General features: G+C 37.6%; 1 protein-coding gene across 1 annotated transcript in view; it reads left to right on the top strand.

Annotated features, from left to right (window-relative positions):
* ADCY1 (adenylate cyclase 1) overlaps positions 1 to 25,068 on the top strand; it is a 161,003-nt gene that overhangs the window by 98,267 nt on the left and 37,668 nt on the right. The window contains exons 5-7 of the mRNA XM_066190465.1: positions 1,637 to 1,764; positions 11,088 to 11,246; positions 12,814 to 12,955. Of these exons, the coding sequence (XP_066046562.1) occupies positions 1,637 to 1,764; positions 11,088 to 11,246; positions 12,814 to 12,955 (429 nt within the window). The remainder of the gene's footprint in view (positions 1 to 1,636; positions 1,765 to 11,087; positions 11,247 to 12,813; positions 12,956 to 25,068) is intronic.

Below are 25,068 nucleotides of genomic sequence, written 5' to 3'. Positions count from 1 at the left end.
TGGTGATAATCCTCCTAAAAGAATTATGCTTGTATTCATTAAAATAAATATTAGCAAGGATAATTAGTGGTATATTTAAAATCCTGCTGTACAGAAGAACAAATGTTAAGTAGTCACAACTGAAAAATCCTTTTCTACTACTTAAGCATACCCCAAAAAACAGGTCTCTTCTTTGATTTGAGATCTGAATTTGATGCTTAACTTATAAAAAGTAGACAAGCCAACTTTCCCAAACAGTGCCTTCTTCCATGCATGAACAGAGGTAGTTCTTATTTTATAGTACTTGTTCAATACTGAGTACCATTTACAAAGAAGAGAGGTTTGGGAATGCCTGCAGCAGGAAGTGTGTATAGCAACAAGCCCCAAGTGCTGGTATACATGGTGACCTGTAAGAGAGAAATGGATCACTGTAGACATAATCATTGCTTCTGAGCTGAAATGTGGGTAATGATGTGGAGAATATGGTTAATGTAGAGAGGCTTTAATTCTTGTAGGCAGGAGACTGGATGAAAATGAGAAGCCTGCATGAGAAGCTGAACAAGTATGAATCTATTATTAGATTTTTTTTTCCCCAGAAATTTTAAATTCCATCATCACCACCTATTCTTTTTTTTTTTCCCTTTCTGTGTTGCTGAAGTCAAGTCTATTTTGCACAGTGCTGGGAAAATAATCAGACTTCTGTGAATCCCCTGCTATCATATTCATAACAGTTAATTTTTCATGGTGCTTACTGGAATAATCCCAGCTTTGTAAGTTGGATTCATTTAATCAGGTCATTTACTTCTCTGTGCCCTACTCTAAATGGGTAGAAGTTGCCATAGTCTAGATATAAAAGATACCATCATCTCTTCAAGTCTCCTCATAGTTTATTAGTTAAAGGTACTGCTCTTTTAAAGGCATTTTGTTATGTGCTCTCTGTTTAGAAATGAACTTTCTGCTCAGATGGATGTAGCAATTATCACATGCCATCGTTTTTGGTTTGTTTATTTTTTTTAATGGGATAGTTTTAGTCAGACCTCTTTGGCTGTAGAAATTAAACTCCATGCAAACAGGAGATAAATTTGATTGCAATGCAAACTGATTAGCTTCTCATCTGCAAGTCTGTCATACTGATCATGCTGTATTGCAAACTACAGTTTATGAATAAGTAATGCAAAAATTATTGTACCTTTGCAGAATAATAAGCAATCTTTCCTGGTGAATTGGAACTGAATTTGAAACAAGTTTCTCAGAATGCAAACATTTCCCAAAATTCAGCAGTGGTTTGGCCTCAGTCCTTTGGTTTGGGATCACAGAGAAATTATGTCTCATTGCAAATCTTGAATTCATAGTAATCTAGCATGAGGGCAATGCAATAACATTTGTTCAGAACTGTATCTTTAAGCAGTGTTAACCTATGTGTGTTGAACAATGCAGGGCTGATGTCCAGTATATATGTGTCTATTTATAAATAAATAAACAATTGTGTGTGTCAGCTGTATACACGGAGCCCAGATTTCATGAACTGTAAATTATCTCATTTGATCACAGAAAGATTCCCTGAATTATTGCATAGTAATGGAGAAGATTTTTACCCTGTTAATATTGGAATATTTATATAAATAGTAAAACTTTTCCCATTCTGTTTTTATGAAAGGAAAATCATTGCAGAAGAATAAAAATCCTAGGGGACTGTTACTACTGTGTATCAGGATTGACCCAGCCCAAAACAGATCATGCCCATTGCTGTGTTGAAATGGGACTGGATATGATTGACACCATCACGTAAGTACCATGCATGGTGAACCCAGACAGAAGCGCTGCAACAGCTCCTATGTGGTGTTCAGGAGATGTGCTCTTAGAAAAACATCAGTGTCTGCTAGCACTACTCACCTGGCAAGTCACACTCTTGCATTCAGGCCACAGGACCCTGATTTCAGGAGCAGCCACTCTAGATATTGATTTTCCACTCCATTTAATCACTGTAAGGAGTAAGTGTGCAAATTGAGTGTGTAGGGGTACATAAATGTACTGAATAGGTGGCAGAAAGATAATGGGAAATAAGAAAATATACCCTATTGCCTATTGCCACAATGAAAGGAGTCAAATTTCTTGTTTTGCAGTGATAAACATTGGTCATTTTGCACACCAGTATGTAAACTCAAAACTAGTCCTGATGTATGCCTGTTGTATATGTGTTTGTAGTCTCAAAATCATAGCCTGCTCATTATTCCTTTTTAATGTAATGTTTAAACCTTTCATTTATTCTGCTCTTAGAAATGTAATGTGAAATTTACTTTGCTGGTCAGATTTTTTTTTTATGCTTGAGAGGTGTACATTGACCATTATTTTGCCAAGGCAAAAAATATGGATGTGAGAGAACTGTGAATGAGCTTTTAGCTGAAGCTGGAAATCTATTTCATTACCTAGGAGGGAAAGGATAAAGATGTAAAATTTCTTCACTACTGTATTTCCCACTTCTCCTTTTCATTTGCTAAACATACTACAGAATCTCTCAGTGTGAAGAGTTGGGTAAATTAATTCATTTTCTCCCTTATTCAGTGCAAGTTCATCATTTGTAAGCATTCTAAAACTGATAAAATACTTTGTAATCTCTTAATCTATAATTTATTATGGTCTATTCTAATATAAAATCCTAAAAAAATATGTGTATTCTTTCAGCAGTATATGGATACTCCATTTATAAGGAAGCCCTGACCTTTAGAAACATAATTAGATGTACAGGTCTTGTACACATTTTTTGAAAGCCTTTTGGTTTGTTTGGGTGTTTTTTAAATCCATGGAAAGCAATAGATTATGCTCTCATCATCTTTTAAACCTAGCATTAATCTTTAGTTTATTAGTTGTGCTATATTTCACGTATACAAGTAAGGTATTGATATAGCTGTTGGAACTTTCCTCTTTAGAAAATTTCAGTTTTATTATTGAAATGAACATTGTTCAATACAATGTTCAATACATGTTCAATACATGTTCCCTTTTTAGGGTATATTTTATTGGCTACTGACATGATAATGTAAACTTGAAAAAGGAGTTGAATTAGAAAAGAATGAACTGAGACAGTTCAGCCTGCAGAAAAGAAGGCTAAGAGGGATTCTTATCTATGCAGACAAATACCTGGTGAGAGGGAGTAAAGAGGACAGAGCCAAACTATTCTTAGCAACATCCAGTGCCAGCACGAGAGGAAATGGACACAAACTGAAATAAAGAAATTCAATTTCAATAGAAGAAAATCTTTCTTTTATTGTAGAGGTAGTCAGATACTTAAGAGGCTCCACTGAAAAGCTGTGGCATTTGTGTCCTTGGAGCGATTTAAACCCAGTACAGTTCTAGGCAAACTTCTGTAGCTGGCTGTTTTCTGAGCAAGTATGTTGATCTAGATGATTTCCAGAGACCCCTAGCAGCATCAGCAACTTTGCAATTTTTAGTGGATGAGCTGTAGTATGTTATCTAGACATGTTTAGTCAGAGGTTGTGGTAGAAGATTACTGGCCATTTCAGGATTTTATTTTTTAAGGAATCCATACATTTTAGGTCTTTTGTGTAGTTAGTGGTCAGAGCATGGTGAAAGGGCAAAATGGGTAAGAGGCAAGGTTTTAAGACAGTGCCAGATTTACTTAGGGTTGTTTGATAGCTAGGGACCTATTCTGCATTCTTTGTGCATGAGCACAATTGGTCTCTCTCCTTCACACAAACCAAAGTTAGAATATAGATTCCCCAGAAAAAAATTGTTTTAAAATATGTTTAGTAAAGGAAAAGGAGAAGTCAGGAGCTTCTGAGAGTGAAGCTGGAATCCAGCATTTTATACTGTATTGGTATGATTATTAGGCTTTGTTTATCAATTCTATGAGATACTAAGTCACTTTTTTAAAACTTTCTCCTTTCATGCAGAGGTGGATGCCAACTGATAGTCTTTTTTAAGTCTACTCACTTTACTGTAGAATTCAGGTCTTGGCACTGCAAATTCATGCTTGGAATTTGGAATCCCTAGTGATAGGTTTGTCATGTTCCCTGGGAAGAATAAATAAATAAATAAATAAATAGAATCATTTGAACTGTGATTCGTATGATGAATCTGTCAAAAGTGTGCATCCCAGAGATATGTACTAACAAGAGGTGGGGTTTTTTTTCTGGAAAATCAAGGAACAGAAACTTCTATGGCTGATTGATGGTTCTGTAATTGGATTGAGTTGAATGTGTTCATATAAACTGATACATTCCATTGTCTTCATGTTCTGCATAACTGTTATTTAAGTATCCTACAATATGGTTGAATGTATCTTCTGAGAACATAATTTTCGAAGTATTATAAAATAATGACAATTTTCACAATTTCATCCACCTTCCTCAAAGTGTTTTCTTCAAGGGAACAGAACCAAAATAATCATGGGAAGAGCTTTTTATTCTTAAAAACTGACAGAACAGATAGTGTTATACTCTGCTACTATTACAAAAGAATTTCTGTAGCCATTGTGCCAGTGCCACAGTACAGACCAGGTGTTTGTTCTACTTTAGAGTCACTTACAGCACCATGGCAATGAGTAAAGTGTTCAATACCACCAAAATTGCTCTTACCATATGAGTTTTGACTGTCAGGCTTTTGTTAGTAATACAATTAAAAATATCATATTAGTGCCTCTAATATGTCATGTATTTCTCTAATGTGGCAGATGTCCTCACCTTGGTTATGAACATTGTGTTAGGCCAAGTTCTCAACTTACTTAAATTGGTTGCCACAACTGAAAGTTTCAGTCTCATGTACTACAGCGTCTTACCTTCTAAATAGATATATTTGTTAACTAATTGCCATGTAGAAAATTATGCCCAGCTAACAAAGCTCTTCCCTCCCTCTCTCCTCCAAAAGCTATCTAGAGTTCTGTTTTAAGCAAGTGTTTTGGTTTAGATAGACAGGTATCTGCCAGGGAGGGTTGGAGTCTCCCTTGAAATGTAAGCCCCTCCCTCCTTTTCCAAATTATTATAAATTTGCAATTAAAAGGCTGTTAGACAAAGATTTTGGGAATAGATATAGTAGTTCTTTATTGGGGATATAAAAACACAGATGTTGTAGTACAGAAGAATAAGCAAGCAAGCAAACAAACAAGAAATCTTAGAAAACTCTGACAGAGTCAGAAATACAACTTGACACCCTGTTGGTCAGGGTGTTGGAAGCAGTCCAAAGTAAGCCCTCCTGGAGTGGCAGATGAGGTTCTGTTGGAGTAGAGATGGTCTCGTTGAAGAAAAAGGATCTAGTAATGGTAAGATGGGTCCGGTCTTCCTCCAGGGATCTAGTGGAAAACTGTGGCTCTTTTTTATCTAGGTTAAGATGGTTTGGCTTCTTCTCTCTGTGTGGAGCATCTTACAATAGTACGATGTAATGCATCATGTCATTGGTGAGCTCTTAATGGTTCATTAGCAGAAGATATCCCCATGAGAGTAGTGAAACAATGAAGGGAGATAAGTAGTACTTTACTCTTTGATAAGCGACACTGACTCATTTGGGCAAAGATAAGCAATTCTGCTCCACTCAGATGGAACAGAATAACATGTTCTTTACAAAACTCACGACAGCACATGCTATGGGGGTAATTTCATACACTCTGACTAGTTTTGTCTTTCCTTAGACAGCACTTCATCATGGATATAAATTTTATTAAACAATTCCTTGACTCAGTCCAGCAACTCCTCCTAGGAGATGAAATATGGTGAAATGACACATTTGTTTAACTGCATTCAATAATGTTGCAGAGCAAGATGTAATCTTGCTAAAATATATATAAAATAAATAATGTTTCCAGTTGGAAATAAGGAGAGATTCTGAGTAAGCAGTATATAAATACTAGATTTTGGACTGGGTCAAAATACTCAGGTTAACATTCATAAACTTGTCAAAACATTAATGGAATCCGGAATCATTCCTGCGGTCACACAGACAGTACCTTTTCATGATGCTTCTTCCGTTAACACCTTACTAGTATGCCATTTTAGTACAGACTCAGAGGAAATTGCATTACTAGCTGCATCACTGACTGTGTAGTAGCAGGGAGCAAGGCACAATAGGAGCACATCTGTGGATCACATCAACTACTGCTGACTGCCTTAGCTCAACCTACATATACTGTGGTGAGGAGGGGAAGGGTTGCTTTAGAATAAGTACCATCTGACCTTCTGATTGAATGTTGTTGCTGCTTGTGGGCTTTGAAAACATCTGAAGGAAACTGTACACATACCCTTACTTCTTGAGAACTGGGCAATCCAGTGGGGTTTATCAGCTATTTTCTGTGACACATAGGTGATTTTATCCCAAATGGATGATTCCACCTAATGTGAATGACTTCACCAATCATGTAAAACCTCACAGGTGGAAGTTGGACTTTTTTGCACTAGGGGAGGTTTTTGCAGTGAGGAGGTTGATGCTCGAACTGTCTCCTTTTGATGAATTTGTTCATTGGCTGACCAAAAGCACCAGGAAAGGGAGAGGAACTACAGTAGTCAGTTTGCATAAGTCCAATGGAAATATCATGTTTTCCTGTGTGATTTTTGTCTGAGAAAATAGACAGAAGCATTAACTTCCATAATGTCAACACTCTTGAAGCTTTTCCCCTGGTCATCCAAAAGTTCAGAGCCTTGAAATGTTTGAAATGGCAGGAGTGAATTGACCATGAGTTATTAGAGAACCAGGAACTGCCTTTTTAAGAAGCTGTCTACTAGTGGCGCAAACTTCATCAACTTGCACCTCTGCCAAAGAAAGCCAGCAGCCTTTCAACAGCCCTGACTCTCTGTCCTAGTGCTCTTTGTAGCTGAGCAATTCTCAGGGGAAGTGTATGTAATTGAACCAAAAATCATATCTATGCCTTTAACCAGGAAACATTCATTTCTGCAGATATTTTTAGACCTAAAGAAAAGACCTAAATAATTATAAGAAATGGCATGCAGAGCTTTTTTGTTTCCCTCCTGGAATGCTCAGGAGCACAGGTCTGGAGCTGTTTGGCAGGTGATCTAAATTACATTCATGGCTTGTAGCAGCACATAAAATATTTGTAGTTAAGGAGGGAATAAAATTTAAAGGCTTTGTAGGATAGTTGAACTGCCAGGGTAGATGCTTTTCTTATTAGTCAGTTGCATAGACTCTGAACACAGATGGTTTAAAAATAAAATGGTTTTTTGATTTCCATTTGTTTCTGGGCCTACTTTTCTGTTAACATTTGGAAAACTTTAGTATAGGAACCTATGAGAGAATAAGTTATAATGAGTAATTACTTATTATTTGAGAAACTCCTATCCCTGGCTTGTTTGTGAAGTGCTGATATTTTCTCAGAAATGTATTAATAGTTTACAATACCTCAGTGGACATTTTTGTGATATTTTATTGTCAATATGTTGATGTTGTTTGGGAACATGAACATTGTACTGGTCTGATTTTAAATTTGAAGCCTCTTCTTTCTATGTTATCTAATATTCCTCATTTTTGATAGCTCAGTGGGATATATTTATGGAAATCATCTGCATAAACCGCACAGAGGTCAATAAGATAAATTAAAAAAAGGTAATGAACTGAGGTTTTATTTTTTCCTACTCAAATTTAGTGATAATGAAAGTATCTCTGAAACACATTGTAGCTTCTGGGGAAGACACAGAAATGCATTCTCAATTTAGAATTTTGACTAAGTGACTACTTATGGAAATTTTTTGTTCAAAACATGAAGTGTTTTCAAATTCTGCTTTATATGGTTCATTGTTGTATTATACAGTTCAGCTTATTAACATGTTGTATTTCTCTGCTCATCTTTTTTCATTTACTTTTTGTTATTCAATTAAAATTTCTAAAAGGAGATTAAATTTACCCCAGTAAGACAAAGCAATGTCAGAGCCTTGAGTGGACTTTATCAGTGTCTGAATTTCACTGTCTTTGCACATACATTTACTCTGAGGTTTTATATACTTTTTTTAAATGGAGGAGGAGGGAGGGAACCAACCAAAAAACCCCACCCTCATTTGTGAACAGAGAAACCCCAACTTTTGCAGGTTCATAAATTATTACATAGGTTCTTAATTCTGCAGGAGAACATAGGTAGGCAAGGTGTAATCCTGAAGGGTTTTCACTTGCAAGGTATGGTCTTGGTGTAAGGTCAATCTGTTATTTAATAATAAAAACAATACACATGCTCAGATGAAGATAAAAGTGGTTGCTTATTGTTAGGTGGCTCATGTTACGTTGTTAGGATCGTTCATTTCCTTGAAGCTTTGTCAAAGTGTGCACAACAAAGCTTTGTAACACTAGAATCCTTTTAGGACTTCTTGAAGTCATATTTGAGGCTTGACTGGAAACAGATGCTGAGGAAGGGAGAGCTGACTTGCAGTGAGTAGGAATAGGACAGGAAATATTTCATCTTTCAAAAATTGTTCATAAGCCTTTCTGTGCTGTTGCATAAAACATGACTGAAAAATATGTTATGCCCAGATTCCCTATGGGGACAAAAGAGATATCCATGTTACTCACATTAGTGATGGCTGACATGGTTTTACTTCACAGGTGAAGAGTTTCTTATTTAAACTGGGGCCAGGTAACTTTGCTGCACATCCCACATCTTGATCTATGCTGAACTTTCTGTTAATTGTATTTAAACAACTACAATTTCTGAAAAAGTTGAAAAGTCTTTCTAAAGGTATCTCTGCAAAATTCAGTGTAACTGGATGATACTTGAAAAAAAAACGGTCAATGAAGGCCAAGGGAAAATTATTGTAAGAGTCTCATTGTAAGATCTTCAATTAAATGCATTGGAAAAATCAAATTAAGAAAATCAAGTGAAAATAAATTCTTACACTGAATAGTCAGTTTCCTTTATTCAGAGATAATATCACTTTTTTTACAGCAACTGGACTATGGAATGACAGGTGTATCTCTAACAGAAAGAACTGAAAAAATCTATGTACAGTGCTATTACATAATGTGTAGTATTTAAGATTGTTAGTTTCAAGGTGCCTTTTCAGTGTTCACAACGTTGTGCAGAGTGCAAGTCATAGTATGCCCTTCATTCACAGAAATGAAAAATCTTTCCTTATCGTGGCACCAAAAAAAATTTTTTTTTAATAACAGTTTTGCAGGTAAATTCATCCTTTACCACCTAGGCAGTGAGAATCTCTGAACATTAGATTTAATTTACAGGTGCAAGACTAGTTACAGGTTGTTTCAGTGCCACTCTTACAGGAGCTTTGGAAAGATGTTAGTGTTTATAATCACTCTGCTGTTCTAACAATGATTTGTTACTCTCATAATTTTCTTCGTCCTGTACTCTCTGGTGTCATAGGTTAACACAGTTTGGTTTTTGGTTAATGGAATATTGCCCTGCTAGGACCTGGGACTTTGTTTTGGAAAGGACAGGGACCTATCAGGTGCCAGTTCTTGGATTGACATGTATTTTGACCACTGTGAAAATGGAAGATGACTTTTAGTAATACCCATATAAACTGAGTGTTCCCGAGCCAAGGCTCTCTCTTACTTCTGGCCAGAGAAGGTAACAGAGTTCTGAGGAGCGGCCCAGGCTGGCCAGGTCCCACTGCTCCCCGCCTGTGGTGAGAGATAGCCCTGGTCTGGCCGTGCCTCTGGGTCCCCCATCAGCTGCTGGGGGTGGGCGCGGAGGCTGCAGCTGACATCCCTGACTGCCCAAGCTGCTCCGAGCTGCTCCAATCGGTGTGAGATTCTTTCCCCCGCTTCCCCCATCGACCCAGCCAGCATGGCCTTGAAGCCAGCCGCAGCCCAGAGAAAAGAAGACCTGGGCAAATTTAACTCTTTCTTGGCACATAGGAAATTTCCAAAGCCCTAACCCTTTTCTCAGTGAGAGAGAGAGCCAAATTAGAGGTATGTAAAGGGACAATATGGAGATCTCAAAGTCAGTAAAGGATGAGTGACCTCTTAGGTGGAAGAGATGACAAGTTGCCTTGGTTCTAGGCTGAAAAATCTCCTACAAGTTATGGTGATAGACTGTAATATAAATATACTAGAATAATCCTTTAAATTGTGGGCAACAAGAATTGGGGAGATGATCTGTGGATTTTTGAGCAAAGGCATCTGTGATTTATTGAGTAAAAATTGAATTAGAAGTTGGAATTTGGTGGTCCCATGCAAGGTTTGAACAGAGAGAGAGGAGAAGAAGCCCCTGTGCCAGCAAAAGAAATGAGAAGACATCTCTGTTCCCTGAGTTGAAGAACCCTTTGCCTTTGAAGTTGCTTATCTTTAAAAAGTGCCACCCCAATGTGTGTCTACAGGCCCATATGTGGTCACAGGAAAGACTATGTGATACAGGAGGTTCCACAACTGCAGAAGTTCCCCGGGCAGGCTGCATTTGTGTGAGTTAGAAGCCACACGCAGACTGTTTCTCTTGTGGAAAGTTACTCAAATGACAAGAGAGACATCTCTCTCTCAAAGATTGAATGAAATACTGTTTTATAGCTGGTACTGACCTGGAGTTCTGAGTTTTGCCTCTTTACATTGTTTGTAGAAAATGAACAGTTTGTGGTGGGAGAAAGGGCTGGTTTAGAAATTTCATTTGTGTTTGGGGTTTTTTTGTTTGTTTGTTTGTTTGTTTTTTCTTATTTTCTTCTTCTTAGTGTGTGTTAAAATCTCTTTACCTTAAGTTTGGGCCTGCTTTGCCTTTTTCTCCAAAATCCTATCTCCCAAAGTTGAAAAAGAGAAGACACTAAATTTGGCGAACACAAAACCATTACATCTGGTAACTGGGTAATTGAACCAATTAGAACATAGTAGATTGGGAATGATTAGTTATACATTGGCCATCTCAACTAGTGCCTCTTTGGACCTCTTTTCTCACAGAAATGGTCAAGAAATTTAGAAATACCGAGATTTTGGTTCAACAGTAATTAAAATATAACCAAGAATTTTTTTTTCTTTTGGGATTACAATTAAGGCTTTGAAACTAGTGAAAGTAGAGAACAGTACCTGAATATACCACTTCAGGTTTTATAGGACCCTTTCTATTCAGTCATGTATAAATATATGTGTTGATTTTGGGAGGAGAGAAAATGAAAAGCAGTCATATCTAAATATTAACATTCTGATGCTGTCCATTACAGATCTGTTGCAGAAGCCACAGAGGTTGATCTCAACATGAGAGTTGGATTGCATACAGGCAGGGTTCTTTGTGGGGTCCTGGGTCTCCGAAAATGGCAATATGATGTCTGGTCAAATGATGTGACATTAGCTAATGTAATGGAAGCTGGAGGGCTGCCTGGGTAAGTCTGAAAAAGAACCGTAGCAAAAAAAAAATAGAAAACTGTATGGATGAAGAATTTCTTTCCTTTTTTGAGGCATTTGCAATGTAGTTGCTATTGATGAAAAGGATTGTGTTTGGCAAGAGCAATCAATGTATTATGTGATTTATCCTGTGGAATTTACCAAATGATACTTGTGTAATAGATTAGATTAGATTAGATTAGATTAGATTAGATTAGATTAGATTAGAAGCAAAACATTTTCAAACAAAACTGTTTTTAGAAGTTGCCGAATATAAAAGGTAGGAATGAGACAATAGTAGGAATGTAAGAAGGCTAGACTTCAATCATTTTATATTACAAAAGTAAAACCCTGTAGCTGTTCCAGGAATTTTTTACCCTTACACACCTCTATACTTTGAGGGGGCAGGGGGATGCCTTGCTCCTTTTACATTACAAGATTTCCAATACTAGTTGTGTGCTATAGAAAAGATATACCTGCTTATGAATTCAGATATTGATGACACTTGCAAACAATACTGTAGCACATAAACCTGCAGCCAACCCATGGGACACATCCTGGAACTTTAAGTACTCATTGCACAGCCTTGGACACAATTTAAATACACACAGTGAGCATTTGCAAAGGAATTTGGGTGTTCTGTGTGTAGCTTACATTTGGACTAGGACCTGCCATCTTCTTTTAGATTTTTACAAGATCTTGATTGCTGGACAAAAGGACAAAGGAATCAATTAAATTTTTGTGGTAATTATGAGTGTTTCTATTTATTGCATACATCTGCTTCTGATAATTGTGGCAGTGTATTTTATGTGTTCATTACCCTAAAGTCACCCAGTGGAGAAAAATCTGAACACAGGTTTATTAGAGGAAAGCAGTAAAATCTTTTCAGATACCTTCTCTGAAGACACTTCAAATATAAGGGGTCTTTCAGGAAAAAATGTGAAAACTTCTTCAGGATAAGAAAACTCAGAAATAATATTAAACATGGGTGCGTTGCCAAAACAAAGTAAATGAGAAAGCTTCCTACAAAACAGGGTGAATGAGTGATATGAGTCAGAGATGTGAAGTGAAACAGAAGTCTTTGCTTTATACAAAAGAGTGGTTTGGAGTGTGATGTCACAAGTTTCAAACACCAGGATGTTTTTCCAAGCAGCTGTTGAGGTAAAAGCTTAAGAAAGCCACACAATGTAGAAGATGATGTGCAAACACTCACTTTCTATAAATCAGCAAATCTGGAAGTGTTTGGATAGTCAACAGTTATATTTCTGTTCACTTTGCCCAAGTTTAGAAAATGCATGTAATAGATTTTTTTCCTATGTTCAAGTTGGCTAGAAGTACAAAACAAAACTTTTCCTTTCTTTCTTTCTTTCTCTTTCTTTCTTTCTTTCTTTCTTTCTTTCTTTCTTTCTTTCTTTCTTTCTTTCTTTTTACATCAAGCCTGTGGTCTTGCATGTAAATTGACCTCTCTATTGACATCTTTATGAACTTCTGTACAGGAGTGTATTTCAGTAGCAAGTAGCTCAAAATGTATCTTTGCTTTAAACAATGTCTAATTTTTCTCTCCAGGAAAGTTCACATTACAAAGACCACCTTAGAGTGCCTAAATGGGGACTATGAGGTAGAACCAGGATATGGTCATGAAAGGAATAGTTTCTTGAAGAAGCATAATATTGAAACATATTTTATTGTGCCATCCCATCGTAGGAAGGTAAGCTTGTTCAGTGATACGTTTTCATAATTTAAAAACTGTCCTGTGCTATTCTGAAAGCAGAGACTATACTAGGTTGTTGTTGGTTTGCTGTTGGTTTTGGTTTTTTTTCTGAAAGCTCTTGAAACACTCTTGAAGGCTCAGCAGTGCAATGATGACATTTTGAATCTCAGCATGTGATGAGGTAGTGACAGTGGTTTTCCAACAGCTGCAACTATAGTCACACCTTTCCTCCTCAACCAATTGAGTGCAGCCTTTTGTTCTACTGAAAAATGTTTCTTGTGACCTCAGTAGGAGTCTTGGAAGTCCATAACTGTTGTTTAAACACATTCAATTTGGTAAACCTTTTCTACATGAGATGAGGCTTATCTTTGACATGCTTGACAGGCTAAGAGAAACTTTATTGTCTTTTATCTCAGCCAGAGAACTTGGGATACAGATTTTTGGACCCTTATCTTCTGAAACTCTGTGCAAATAAGTTTAGTTCAGGGATTTTACCCTTCAAGGGGAAAAATTATGGTACCCAATTCTGAAAGTATTGGTCAGTTTTTAAAGTGATGTCTTTGTACACACCAGGTTTTTAAGCTGTCAGAACTTCATATTTGATAGTTTTAACCACCAAGTGTCTGAGAAAAACATAACCACAGAGAAACAGGTCATCTTGTATATCATATCTGCAATCAGCTTTTTGGTCTTAATTTGATGACTGTGTGACTTTTTATGGAAATCTTGGAAGTCCAGTCACCAGGATAATTTGATTCTTGGATTGAAAATCCTGTTGCTTCATTCTGGAAAGGCTGCTACAAGAGTGATTCTGTGTACTTCCTCTAAAGCGTCTTCTCATTAGAGAGATGGAGTTTTCTAATCCACTGTGAAAATCATGCAATTTCACATTTTGTTCATCCAGTACATATGATTAAATTCAGTTTTAGATAAAAGAAAACAAAACAGGTGGAAAAAGAGTGGGTTAAATTCTGTTGTGGCAGTCAGTGAGAGTGGTTTTTGGTGGCTTTCTTGAAACCAGGACTAGCATTTTTTAGGAAATCAGTATTTCCTAAATTAATCAATCCCAATAAGGAAGAAAATGCGAGGAAGAGTTTATTTAAGGTAGGTGTGTTGCTTATTGCTCCTAGGTTTTTTGTCTTGGTTTCGTGTTGTTTTCACTTTTATGTTACAATGTATCAGGTTTCATTTCATATTGAGGAAATAAATGGAGGAATTTCAGGAAATTGTTCCATAGGTTGGTGACAAGGAGAGACAAAAGGGAATTAATGTGACTTTTATGTAGAGAAACTGTATTGTGTCAATTCTGCTACAAAAACCAGTGACTGAGGAACAGAAGCTTCACAATCACGTATGGAAGGAAGCCAGGTCAATGCATGTTTAATGTGCAAGAATGTGAGTGTACTGCTGTGAGAGCACACATTTCTTTGTCTTTGCAAGATTGCTTAGAAACTACTGGTGATTGCAGAGAAAGGACTGCTTGGTTTGTCATCAGCTACATAAACCCAAATGCCATGTTACCCATGGGTGTCACTGACGAGTCTGTGGAAATGGCAGATGCTGCTCTACAGCCTAACAGGAGCTCTCCAGCATGCATCAATGGCATGTTAGCCAAGAAAGAAACACTTCATAAATGTTACTAGTGTTAATTGGCTTCTCCACTGGGCTTTCAGGTCAATCAGCATGCCACTTTGCTGTTTGTCACAGTCCATCACAACCACCCCTAGTCTTTGTACACTTGCATACTGATCACTGACCACTACAGAATAGCATATTTGCCTTCTAAATAAACACCTGCTGTTCCCTCCTACCCCAATTCCTTCATTGCCTCTTCAAAGACATAAAAAAGAAGCCTGCTCATGAAGCACAGACAAGACAGAGTTTTACCTGTTGAATTCAGGTATTTTCTGATTTAATACTGTATTCCTTCCTCTTGAACCTCAGCAGCTGAAATTCAGTTTTTAGTCTTTATATAAAAGAATTATATATATATTTATATATAATTCTTTTATATAAAGAATAATTATATATATATATATCTATATATATATATATCTTCATATATATTCTTTAATCTCTGACATTAACATGAGCTGACTCAGGCAAGCATGATACTAAGTGGAATGAAAATCAATGCTGTGAGCAAGAGATGACCAAGAACACATTGAATTTGAAGCAAAAATAAGACCACTTGGAGTTTTGTTAAAAAGTATTTGTTAAGAAGACACATGCCTCACATCTACTATGTTTGGTCTTACAGGAAAATTTTTCATCACTGTCACTCTAGCCAAGAATGACAACAGTGTAAGATGACTCATTCATGTACCAGTTACATTTTAAATATGAACAAATTGTAAATTATTCCCATTTTTTAAATCTTCTGTTGAATCAGCTAACTTTTGTGATCTGATGTGCTTGCTGGTTTAATGTGAAAGCACTGATAAGCAGCCACTGAAGGAGTACATTTCTTTGTTTTGTTACCATTTTTATTTTGGTAGAGAATACATTAGCCTATTATTATCTATTAGTCGATGCAGTCAATAGCTTATAGTCTATCTGGAGACCTGTGAAAAGTGGTGTCCCACAGGGGTTGGTGATGAGGCCAATACTGTTCAGCATCCTTGTCAAGGACATGGACAGTGCACCCCTAGAAAGTTTGCTGATGACACCAAGTTGTGTAGTTAGTCAACATGCTGGAAGGAAGGGATGCCATCCAGAGGGACTTGGACAGGCTTGAGAGATGGGGCTTTGTGAACCTCATAAAGCTCAATAAAGCCAGTGACAGCAGGGTCAGGGCAACCTTAGGTACACTTACAACTTAAATAGAGAACTGAATGAAAATACCCTATGGATAAGGACTTGGGAGTGATGGTTGATGAAAACTCAATGTGAGCTGCATGAGCTGGCAGTGTGCGCTCACAGCTCAGAAAGCCAACAGTGTCCTGGGCTGCCTCAAAAGGAGAGTAGCTAGCACGTTGAAGGAGATGATTCTGCCTCTCTGCTCTGTAAGACCCCACCTGGAGTACTGTGTACTGTATTGGTACCCCCACCATATGTACAAGGAAGTGTTGGAGCAAGTCCAAAGGAGGACAATAAAGTTGACAAGAGGACTGGTGCTCCTCCCCTACAAAGACAGGTTGAGAAAATTGGGGCTTTTCAGCCTGGAGAAGAGAAGGTCATGTGAGACCTCACAGCAATTTCCAGTATCTGAAGGGGTCTTACAGCAAAGCCAGAGAGAGACTCTGGCAGGAGCTGTAGTGATAGGACAAGGAGTAATGGCTTCCAGGTGAAAGTGAGTTGGTTATGTTAGTTGTTAGAAAGAAATTCTATACTGTGACAGTGGAGAGACATTGGAACAGGTTGCCCAGAGAATCTCTGGGTGGCCCAGCCCTGAGAGTGTTCAAGGCTAGGTTGGATGGGGCTTTAAACAACCTGGTGTAGTGGAAAGTGTCCCTGCCTATGGCAGGGGTTTGGAACTAGATGATCTTTCAGGTCCCTTCCAAACCATTTTATGATTCTATTATTATTATTATTATTATTATTATTATTATTATTATTATTATTATTAAGTTCTATTTATGCATAATTGACTGGATTACATTCAGCTCCTAAACACACTTAAATAATCAATCTGATTTCTAAAGACAGATTTTTTTTAATTAAAAGAATATTTTTTGCTGATTTTCATAGTTAAAAACTTTTGCAAATATGCTTTCTTAATACAATACATGTTCCCTGATACACACCCTGATAAAGTTACTAGTTTTTTAAAAGCGATCACACTTCTCTTAAGTTCAATTATGTCTTCTTGATATTTATATTGATATTAATACTTATAGTCATGTGACCAAAATACTGCACTGAGAGAAAATTTGAAAATTTTGATTTATGTAAGTAGGCACAAGTCTGACCATACACATGAATGCCTTGGGCTTTTACAGGAGATTTGATCCAGATAGAAAAAGAGATATAAAATTTATTAAAAAGTATATTAAATTTTATATATTAAATATTCACATGATTCATACTCCATGCTTTAGCAACATGACCATTCTCTTAATTTCAAAATATTCTAGCTTTGTGAAGTATAGTAAATATTAATTTATATGGATTTTATTTCAAGAAAAAAAAAATCTAGGCCGTAACTATTAATCTCAGAGCCCCTTACAAAAACTTTATAATTCTGCTTATACCAGCTAAATAACTTTTTCTACTAATGATTTCCACCTAACTAATCCTGTTATGACTTTCAAACTGTTTGCCTAAATTTTAATTTATTTTAATTTAATTTTTTAAATAGTGTATCTGGCTTTCATCAGAATCCTTTGTTCTTTCATTGTCAGCACTGACATTAGTCAAAGTATCTTTGCCTCCAGCTTTTCTCCTGGAGTAGCTGACTCCCAGCTGCACAACAGAAATAGGGGGCTTGGCTGGACTGTCTCCTTCATTTCTTGGTTGCTCTAGAAAGTCTGATTCTCCTGCAGTAAAACATCTCTAAGGTTTGTGTCTAACCTCACTGATATCTTAGTGGTTTTTTACTTGGCCTTTCTTCTCTGTATTTATTGCAGCAATTCACTCTGTGGTAGCACCTCTCTAGTTTTGAAAGGACTCATTATTTCACCAGCTGAAAAAACAGCCCAGCACGGCTAATTAAGTAAAATTCCTAAAGGTGCTTCTAACAAATAGCCAAGTAGTGATAAGAAATGATCAAGTTTGCATGAAAGGAAAGATTTCTCAGCATGTGATAGTTTTTGTCTTTACAGAAGTTGGCCTGCCATCACTGTTACCCACTGCCAGGTTTAAGGGAACCTGCTTTATGGTGTAACTTTGCTGGCTCCAGAGACAAGGCAAAGACAAATAATACTGCGTACCATTAACAGCAATAGAGTTGTGTCCAGGAATGGAGGTCATAGGATGCAAAAATCATAGAGAAGCACTACTGATGCAACTTACAAATTATTCCTGTATATTCATAAGTGTCTTTTGAGGTGTCTCAGTCTACCTCAAACATAATCAATAATTACCTTCCAATAGATTGCAAATCACCATCTGTAAAATTTCTTCTAATATGCTATTGAGTTATTCACCAATGGGGTATTCAAATATATTAGTTATCTTTTATTTGTGGCAGTATAAATCATATGCTATCTGCATCTACTATTTGAATAGCACAGAAAGATGGACAATCATGAAAAATCCATGAAAGTGAGTACCGTATCTGTTTGCCCTTTGGAAACTAGCTGTTTCTCTGAGGAGATTGACATTTCCTTTCCTAATTTACCATGTACATACAAAGCCATGACAAGCAGACTCAGAAAATTCTTTCTGTAGGTTGGATAGCCCTGCTTTCTAATCTGAAGTCTCTGAGCAATACTATGACCATTTGGAAAATCAAGGTGAATACTACTGGTTTTTTTCCTGAATCCTTATTTAGTTATCCAGCTAGAGGGAAGTGGATGCTGGTTATCTGTCTTGGTTTAGAAAGACAGGTGTCTGCCAGGGAAAGCTGGAGCTTCCATTGGAATTGAGAAGGTAAACCCCCTCCCTCCAAATTATTATAATTTTGCAATTAAGGGGGCTTTCAGGAAAGATATGGGAATAGGAGTAACAGTTGCTTACTAAGAATGTTAAAAATACAAATGTAGTAGTACAAAAAAACAAGCAAACAAAAAAACCCAAAAATCCTAGAAACACTGACAGAGTCAGAATACAACCTGACACCCTGTCAGTCAGGGTGTTGGTAGCAGTCCAAATAAGTCCTCCTGGAGTGAGAGATGTGATTTTGTTGGAGTAGTGATGATCCTGTAAGAAGGGACCAGTGGTGGCAAGATAAGTCCAGTCTTTCTCTGGGAAATTCAGTGGAAAACAGGCTGTCCTGCTGTTCTGAATAGCAGGTTTTTATCCAGGTAGGAATGCTTGGCTCCTCCCACTGGGTGGAGCATCTCACAATGGGATGATGTAATTTTATCAGTTGTGGTGAGCCTTAATCACCCATTAACAGAAGATATCCCCCTGGAGGGAGGATAGGTCCTGGAAGAGATAAAGAACATTGTCCCACCTGGTTTTAAAAGCTGGCCCATTAACAGAAGGAACACACCCCCTCCCGCCTGGAGTTATGAGGAATAGGTTATACAGGAGATAAAGAAAACATCTCTCCAACCGATTTCAACAGATGGCAAATAGAATGCACATTTTTGGTTACATATTGCTACCCAAGACACAGGTAAATGCCACTTTTTTTTTCTGAATCCTTATTTAGTTATCCAGCTAGAGGGAAATAGATGCTGGTTAGAGGTATGGTCTGCTGTATATGGTCTGTCTGGTTTGCTGTATTGAATCATGCTCTAAACATTTCAGTGCAGATGGCTAAAACCACGGTTTTATTTTTGCCCAAAAACTATTCATAGGAAAAAACCAAACAAACAAACCCAAACAAACAAAAACCAAACAAAAACAAAAACAAACCCAAAAACCCCAAACCAAAAAAAAAAAAAAAAAAAAAAAAAAAAAACCCAAAAAAACAAAAAACAAACACCACCCCAGTAGATTATTTGAAAAGAGAAATTAAGGTAATGTTTGAGGAAGAGGAAATTACTATTTTCAGTCTTTTAAATTTCAGGAAAAAATAGCTGAAAGATTGATGACTCTTAATAAGCAAATGCAGCTTAGGAGCATGCTATGAAAAATTATATTTAAAATGTAAAAACTCTTGAAATTTCAGAATTATCTAGAGCAATTATCTATACTGCACACCTGTGGCAAAATCTATTGTCAAACGTAGATGGATTTACAGCTCAAAAGATTGATCACAATTTCTCTGACTCATGATCAAATAGAAAGAAATTCAGCAACTTGAGATTCACACAGAATCAGCTAGGCTGGAAAAGGCCTTTGAGATCATGAAGTCCAACCCATGACCAAGCACCATCATGTCAGACCATGGCCCTGAGTACCACATCCAATCTTTTCTTAAATGCCTCCACAGATGGTGACTCCTCCACTTCACTGGGCAGCCCATTCCAATGCCCAATCACCCTTTCTGTATTTGTTGTAACTTGCATGTCACAGCTGCAGGAAAAGTGGCAAAGGCTTTCACATCTCTTTTTTATTTTGTTGTTTCATCTAGCATAAACTGATGAGATTGAAGAGATCCTGCATTGCAGTCCTATCACAAGAGAGTAACAAGAAAACAACCAAAATTTTCATCACTCTTCTTGAAAAGGCAGTATTTTTGTCTTGGAATGCATCCTCCTTTACTGATAATTGATATAGTTTGGTTGCATGAAGCAGATTATTTGCCTTCTATAATATAATAAATTACTAGGCTCTATATCTTTCCATCACCAGCCAACAGGTTTGTCTGCTTATGTCTTTTCTGTGGCTGATTCAATTTTTTTCCACCAGCATGGAATGAACATTATGCAATATAGCAGAGAGAAAACAACATAGATTCATGATGACTTTTTTTCTTTGTATAGATAAAATACATAGTAACTACATGTGCTTGTCTTTTCACTTTATTGTTAATTTACTGTTAGCAACTGGAATGTTTCACAAGTAGAACTGCTTTTGGGGTGCTTTCTATCATGTCTTAATAATACTCTAATTGATCTTTTAACAGTGAAAGAATTTGATGCCTATAATCCATGTATTACTAGGAGTTTTTAATAGAAATTACTTGGCTTTTGTTGGACCTGATTAAAACAAGAAAAAGAAGGCTACAGAAGGATGTAATTCAGTGATATAATAGGTCTAAAATTGCTACACTTGATCTTTTTAGTTTATTACTTCCATTCAAAATGAAGTTCCATCTGTATTTGTGCGAAATTTCTTTCTCTGCAAAATGAATTTGATTCAGTCATTCTGGTTAGGTCTGGGGGAATATACCACACTGTTCTCATATTGTCTTCTTTTTACAATCATGTAAAATTTGTGGTTTCCACAGAGCAGTTATGACCCAGTAAATCCACCTGTATGCCTAACAGATCCCTAAGATCTTTTTGGTGTCTGTCTCTTCTAAAAATATTCAGTTTACTTTCTTTCAATGAAGTTTTAATAGTTCTTTTAAGTCGTGAACTTTCTGGACAAATAGATTCTGATGATATTTTTACTTAGGTGATTGTTATGCTTGTCTTGGTTTGAAATACAGGTGTCTAGAGAAGGCAGGAGCCTCCCTTAGAATAGAGAATGTGAACACCCTCCCTCCAAATTATTGTAATTTTAAAATTAAGAGGATCTCAGGCAAGGATATGAGGGTGGGAATAACAGTTCTTTACTAGTATGTATAACAAGGCCAAAAAAACAATAACTGTGGCATTAACAACAAAACAGAACCAGGAACCTTGTGACAGCCTTCTTGACCGAGACGGGAATGGATGGAGGAGAGGCTTTGCTTCACAAAACCCTGGGGTAGCCTTATCCCGGTGCCCCTGCAGTACTCTGAGGAGCACCAAGCTGGAACAGCAGGAATGAGCAGGGATCCCAGGCTGGTGATGAGATGTATCAGAAACTCTGCAGTGGTAGCTGGAACTGCTGGGGTGTCCTGGCAGGGCAAGGGATGGGGGGCTACAGCATAGAAAGACCCAGGGCAGTGCTGGAGAAATTGCTGGGGTGGCACAGCAGCAGCCCGGCTCCCAGCAGGGCAGGGAACAAAAAGTGAGCTCAGGATTCCTGGACACACAAGCAAATGGTGGTAGGTCCTTAGGACTGGACTCTGGAGTGAATTCTCCCCGCTGAAAGCAACAGCTCGACTGTGCTCCTTCCAATGCCAAGAGCGAGAGGGAGCAGCTGCCCCCACTCCATCCTTTACCTGCCCCCCAAAACTCTCAGAATCTTCCCCCTCAAAGAGAAACTTCCAGATAAAGGAAGTGTAGCCAGATGCTACACTCCTCACTCGACTTTGGCCACTTCTTTGTTTTGCTCAATTACCCATAACTACTCAGTAATTAGTTTCCTAGCAACTTATGGGAAAAATTCTATAAGTAAAAAGAAAGAAATTTAACCCCCAAAAAGTGCTTACCAGCCCTTATGGAATGCTGGAGCTCTGACTCCTAAATTGTAACTAGTGACAGCAAAAGAGAGCTTTCCATTTAATGCAGGGAATGTAAAATCTTTATCCACTACTCATAGAAACTTTTTCCCTTATTAGCACATCACAAGCATAAATGTATTTGACAATTTTTTTCTGATTTGAAATGCTGCACGTTAGGCATCTGAGTCCATATCTAAGCCCACACTGGGGATTTCTTCTTTCAAACTGACAGCTACCTGCCGCTGCCACTGCTACCATGACTTTGGGAGCCCAGGGGTGGTCTTTCAGCTGGATCGGTCACCGCTTTTTTAAAGGAACTTAAGTAGAGGTCTGAATTCATATTTTGGGTGTTTCAGATTTTAACACCCTAAATATGCCTTAGAAGACCTGATTTAACAGATAGGCACACAGCCTTTTAATGGAAGCTGTTGCTTGTGTCTGGACAGGGGCTGTTCTGTGCCTGAGCCTTTGTTGGAATACATGCCCAAGTTGTTGGAATATACAAACCCAAACACTGGAAATAAATTGCTTGTGTTACTACCCAGCAAATACAAACAGAAGTGTCCTGGTTTAGGGCAAATTTGGGAGGAAATCTCCGAATGGGGTTCCTCTGGAGAGAAAACCTTAATGGCCCCTCCCCCAAGCCAGTCCAGGAAAAGAACTTCCTAGGAGAAACGTGGAAAAAACTATTTATTTGACAAACAAAATGCCCACAAGCAAAAGGAATTAATAATATGAAACAATAAAACCTCTCTCCACTCTGAAGTGAGATAGCAAAACTGAGAGAAGTCCTTGCCAGGAGTAAGCTCAGCTCTCTTAGTCTCTTAACAGTCCCAGTCCCTTTGGTGCTGGAAAATGCCGAGGTCTAGGCCGCAGTGGGCCATGGGTGGAAGATCCCGGTCCTCCTCTGGGTTTCTCAGTCCAGAGCAAATTTAAACAGTCCCTTTTAAAAGAAAAAAAATGAAAAAAATGTCCAGAGAGCTTCTTTGCTTCAGCTACCTGAACTAACTAAAAGAAAAAAAAAAAAAAAGGAAAAACCTCTCTCTGGCCGCTGTCTGTGCATCCAATGAACACACTGTCCCAAGGAAGAAGAAAAAAAATGCAGAGGAGTGAGCACTGTTTTTCAAAACAAACTGCATGCTTCTTCTTTCCCTGCTTCACACTCAGAACCAGTCTTAAAGGTACAGAACAAAACATATTGCACACAGAGAACAGACAATTGGGGATATAAACATCATAGTCATCCTAGGACAAGAAGAATGATGTCTGTGTTGCAGAGTGTATCACTCTACATCTTCAGGATTGCTCCTGCAGTAGTTGTGAGGCTGCTAGTGCATTATCAATGTGAAAGCCTGCAGTTTGGGGTGTCACTGATAGAATTAGTTATGTGCTCTAATATCATTCTGTCTTTTCGTTCCTTCATAAAGGTAAAATCTGTACAAGGAAAGATGTAGGGCACTGGTAAATGATTTTTCTCTATTGTTGATCTCCTACACATTAGTTTAGTCTTTACAACTGCTAAAAACTTTTTCTACATCTGTGTCAAGAAAGAGGTATTCTGAATTTTAAAAGTTAGTCTTACAGAAGTTTTATTTTCTGGTAAAATCACTAATGTATTTTCCTACTGGATAACTGAGCTGTGATAAGTAAAATGTATTGAAAGGGCAGTAGAAAAGGATGGAAAAATGTCTGATGATTTTAGCTATAGGAAGAAGAAAAAAAAAGATGTGCTCATCTATCTTAGGACAAAATGTCTTGAAGATAGTCATGGAACAAATACTACCACCAAGAAACATGGTTCTGCCTGCCTGAAGATAGAAATCACAGACAGACAGAGTGCTACAGGAATGATGGTTCCTGTAAATGTGTTTTGAATGACATTAGTATCTTCTTTTCCTTTCCACTTTATGCATTGAGGTTGAATATAGTCAGGAAAATAACAGTCTGCTGACATTTCTGAGAATCTCAGATGAGCTCAAGTTAAATGCTTATCAGAATATTACATGACATTCAAACACTGGAGTGTTTTCCCAAGATTTGAATCAGTGTTCATATGTTTTCTGCATTCATCAAGCTGTATATAGTCCTGGCTGCTTTCAGAGTGCTCTGCAAGAAAAGTCCAGCTCTTAACCTTCTTTGTCAGCTGTGCTGCAGCAAGCAACCAACCTTTCCTAAAATTAGGAGCCAAATGAAAAGTGACCAGAATTAGCAATGATGCCAAGGGTCAAAAAGACTTGAGAAAGTAAAATGCTTTGACAAAATGAGCTGGAATGGGCATGCTGCAGTCCAGCTTTCCTGTAATACTGGACTGGAGCAAGATCAGAGGAAAAACAGAGTAAAAGACACCGGGATTAGGTTTTTCATTTGCAGGGGGGTTTTAAGTCTGTTTTAACAGACTGTTTTGCATTTCCTGACTTTGTCATAGACTGACAGCAGAAGTTGAAATTACTTAAATATTTCACTGAGTTCACTGTGTGAAAAGCATTGTTCTTCTGTAAAAGCAAGAATAAAAAAGGGATATGATTTGTGAGATGGTGAGAGAGAATTCCTTTGTATTTTTGATATTGTGTAGATTGAAAAAGCCTCACTCCCAGTGCAGAATCTACATGTCCTGAAACCACTAGATTAAGAAAACCCAAAACAAATGAAGAAAAACATCCCCAACCAATCAACCAAAATTATAAATATAATTACACTAGCCGAATTTGGATGGGGCCTTTGGAGGTCAAGTGGTTGACCTTCCTCAAAGCAGGACTGGCTTTGCGGTTAGATCCACCTTTGAGTAAGTGCTAAGTGTTTCCCTCCCTGGCAGCCTCTGGAGGCATGATCATTTTCAAAAAAGCTAAACTTCTTTGTATCAAATAGGAATTTCCCTTGATACAGACAATATTCATTGACTTTTGTGCTTTTTTCTGGGTAGTATTCAGAATTATTCTGGCTCTGTCTTCTCTGCAGCTACTACTTAAGCAGTTGAAGACAACGTAGTGGTTTCATGTTCGCTGAATTCTGGTTTGCCAAATTTAGTGTAGTGGTTTGAGTGTCTACTCTCTTTTCCCTCTGGGAGATAGAATTTGGGAGG

Source organism: Chamaea fasciata, unplaced genomic scaffold, assembly GCF_029207755.1.
Source record: "Chamaea fasciata isolate MVZ Bird 193981 ecotype frontalis unplaced genomic scaffold, bChaFas1.0.hap1 SCAF_1, whole genome shotgun sequence".
Taxonomy (NCBI): domain Eukaryota; kingdom Metazoa; phylum Chordata; class Aves; order Passeriformes; family Sylviidae; genus Chamaea; species Chamaea fasciata.
Note: the sequence above shows the minus strand (reverse complement) of the source record. Positions and strands in the feature narration are given on the sequence as shown.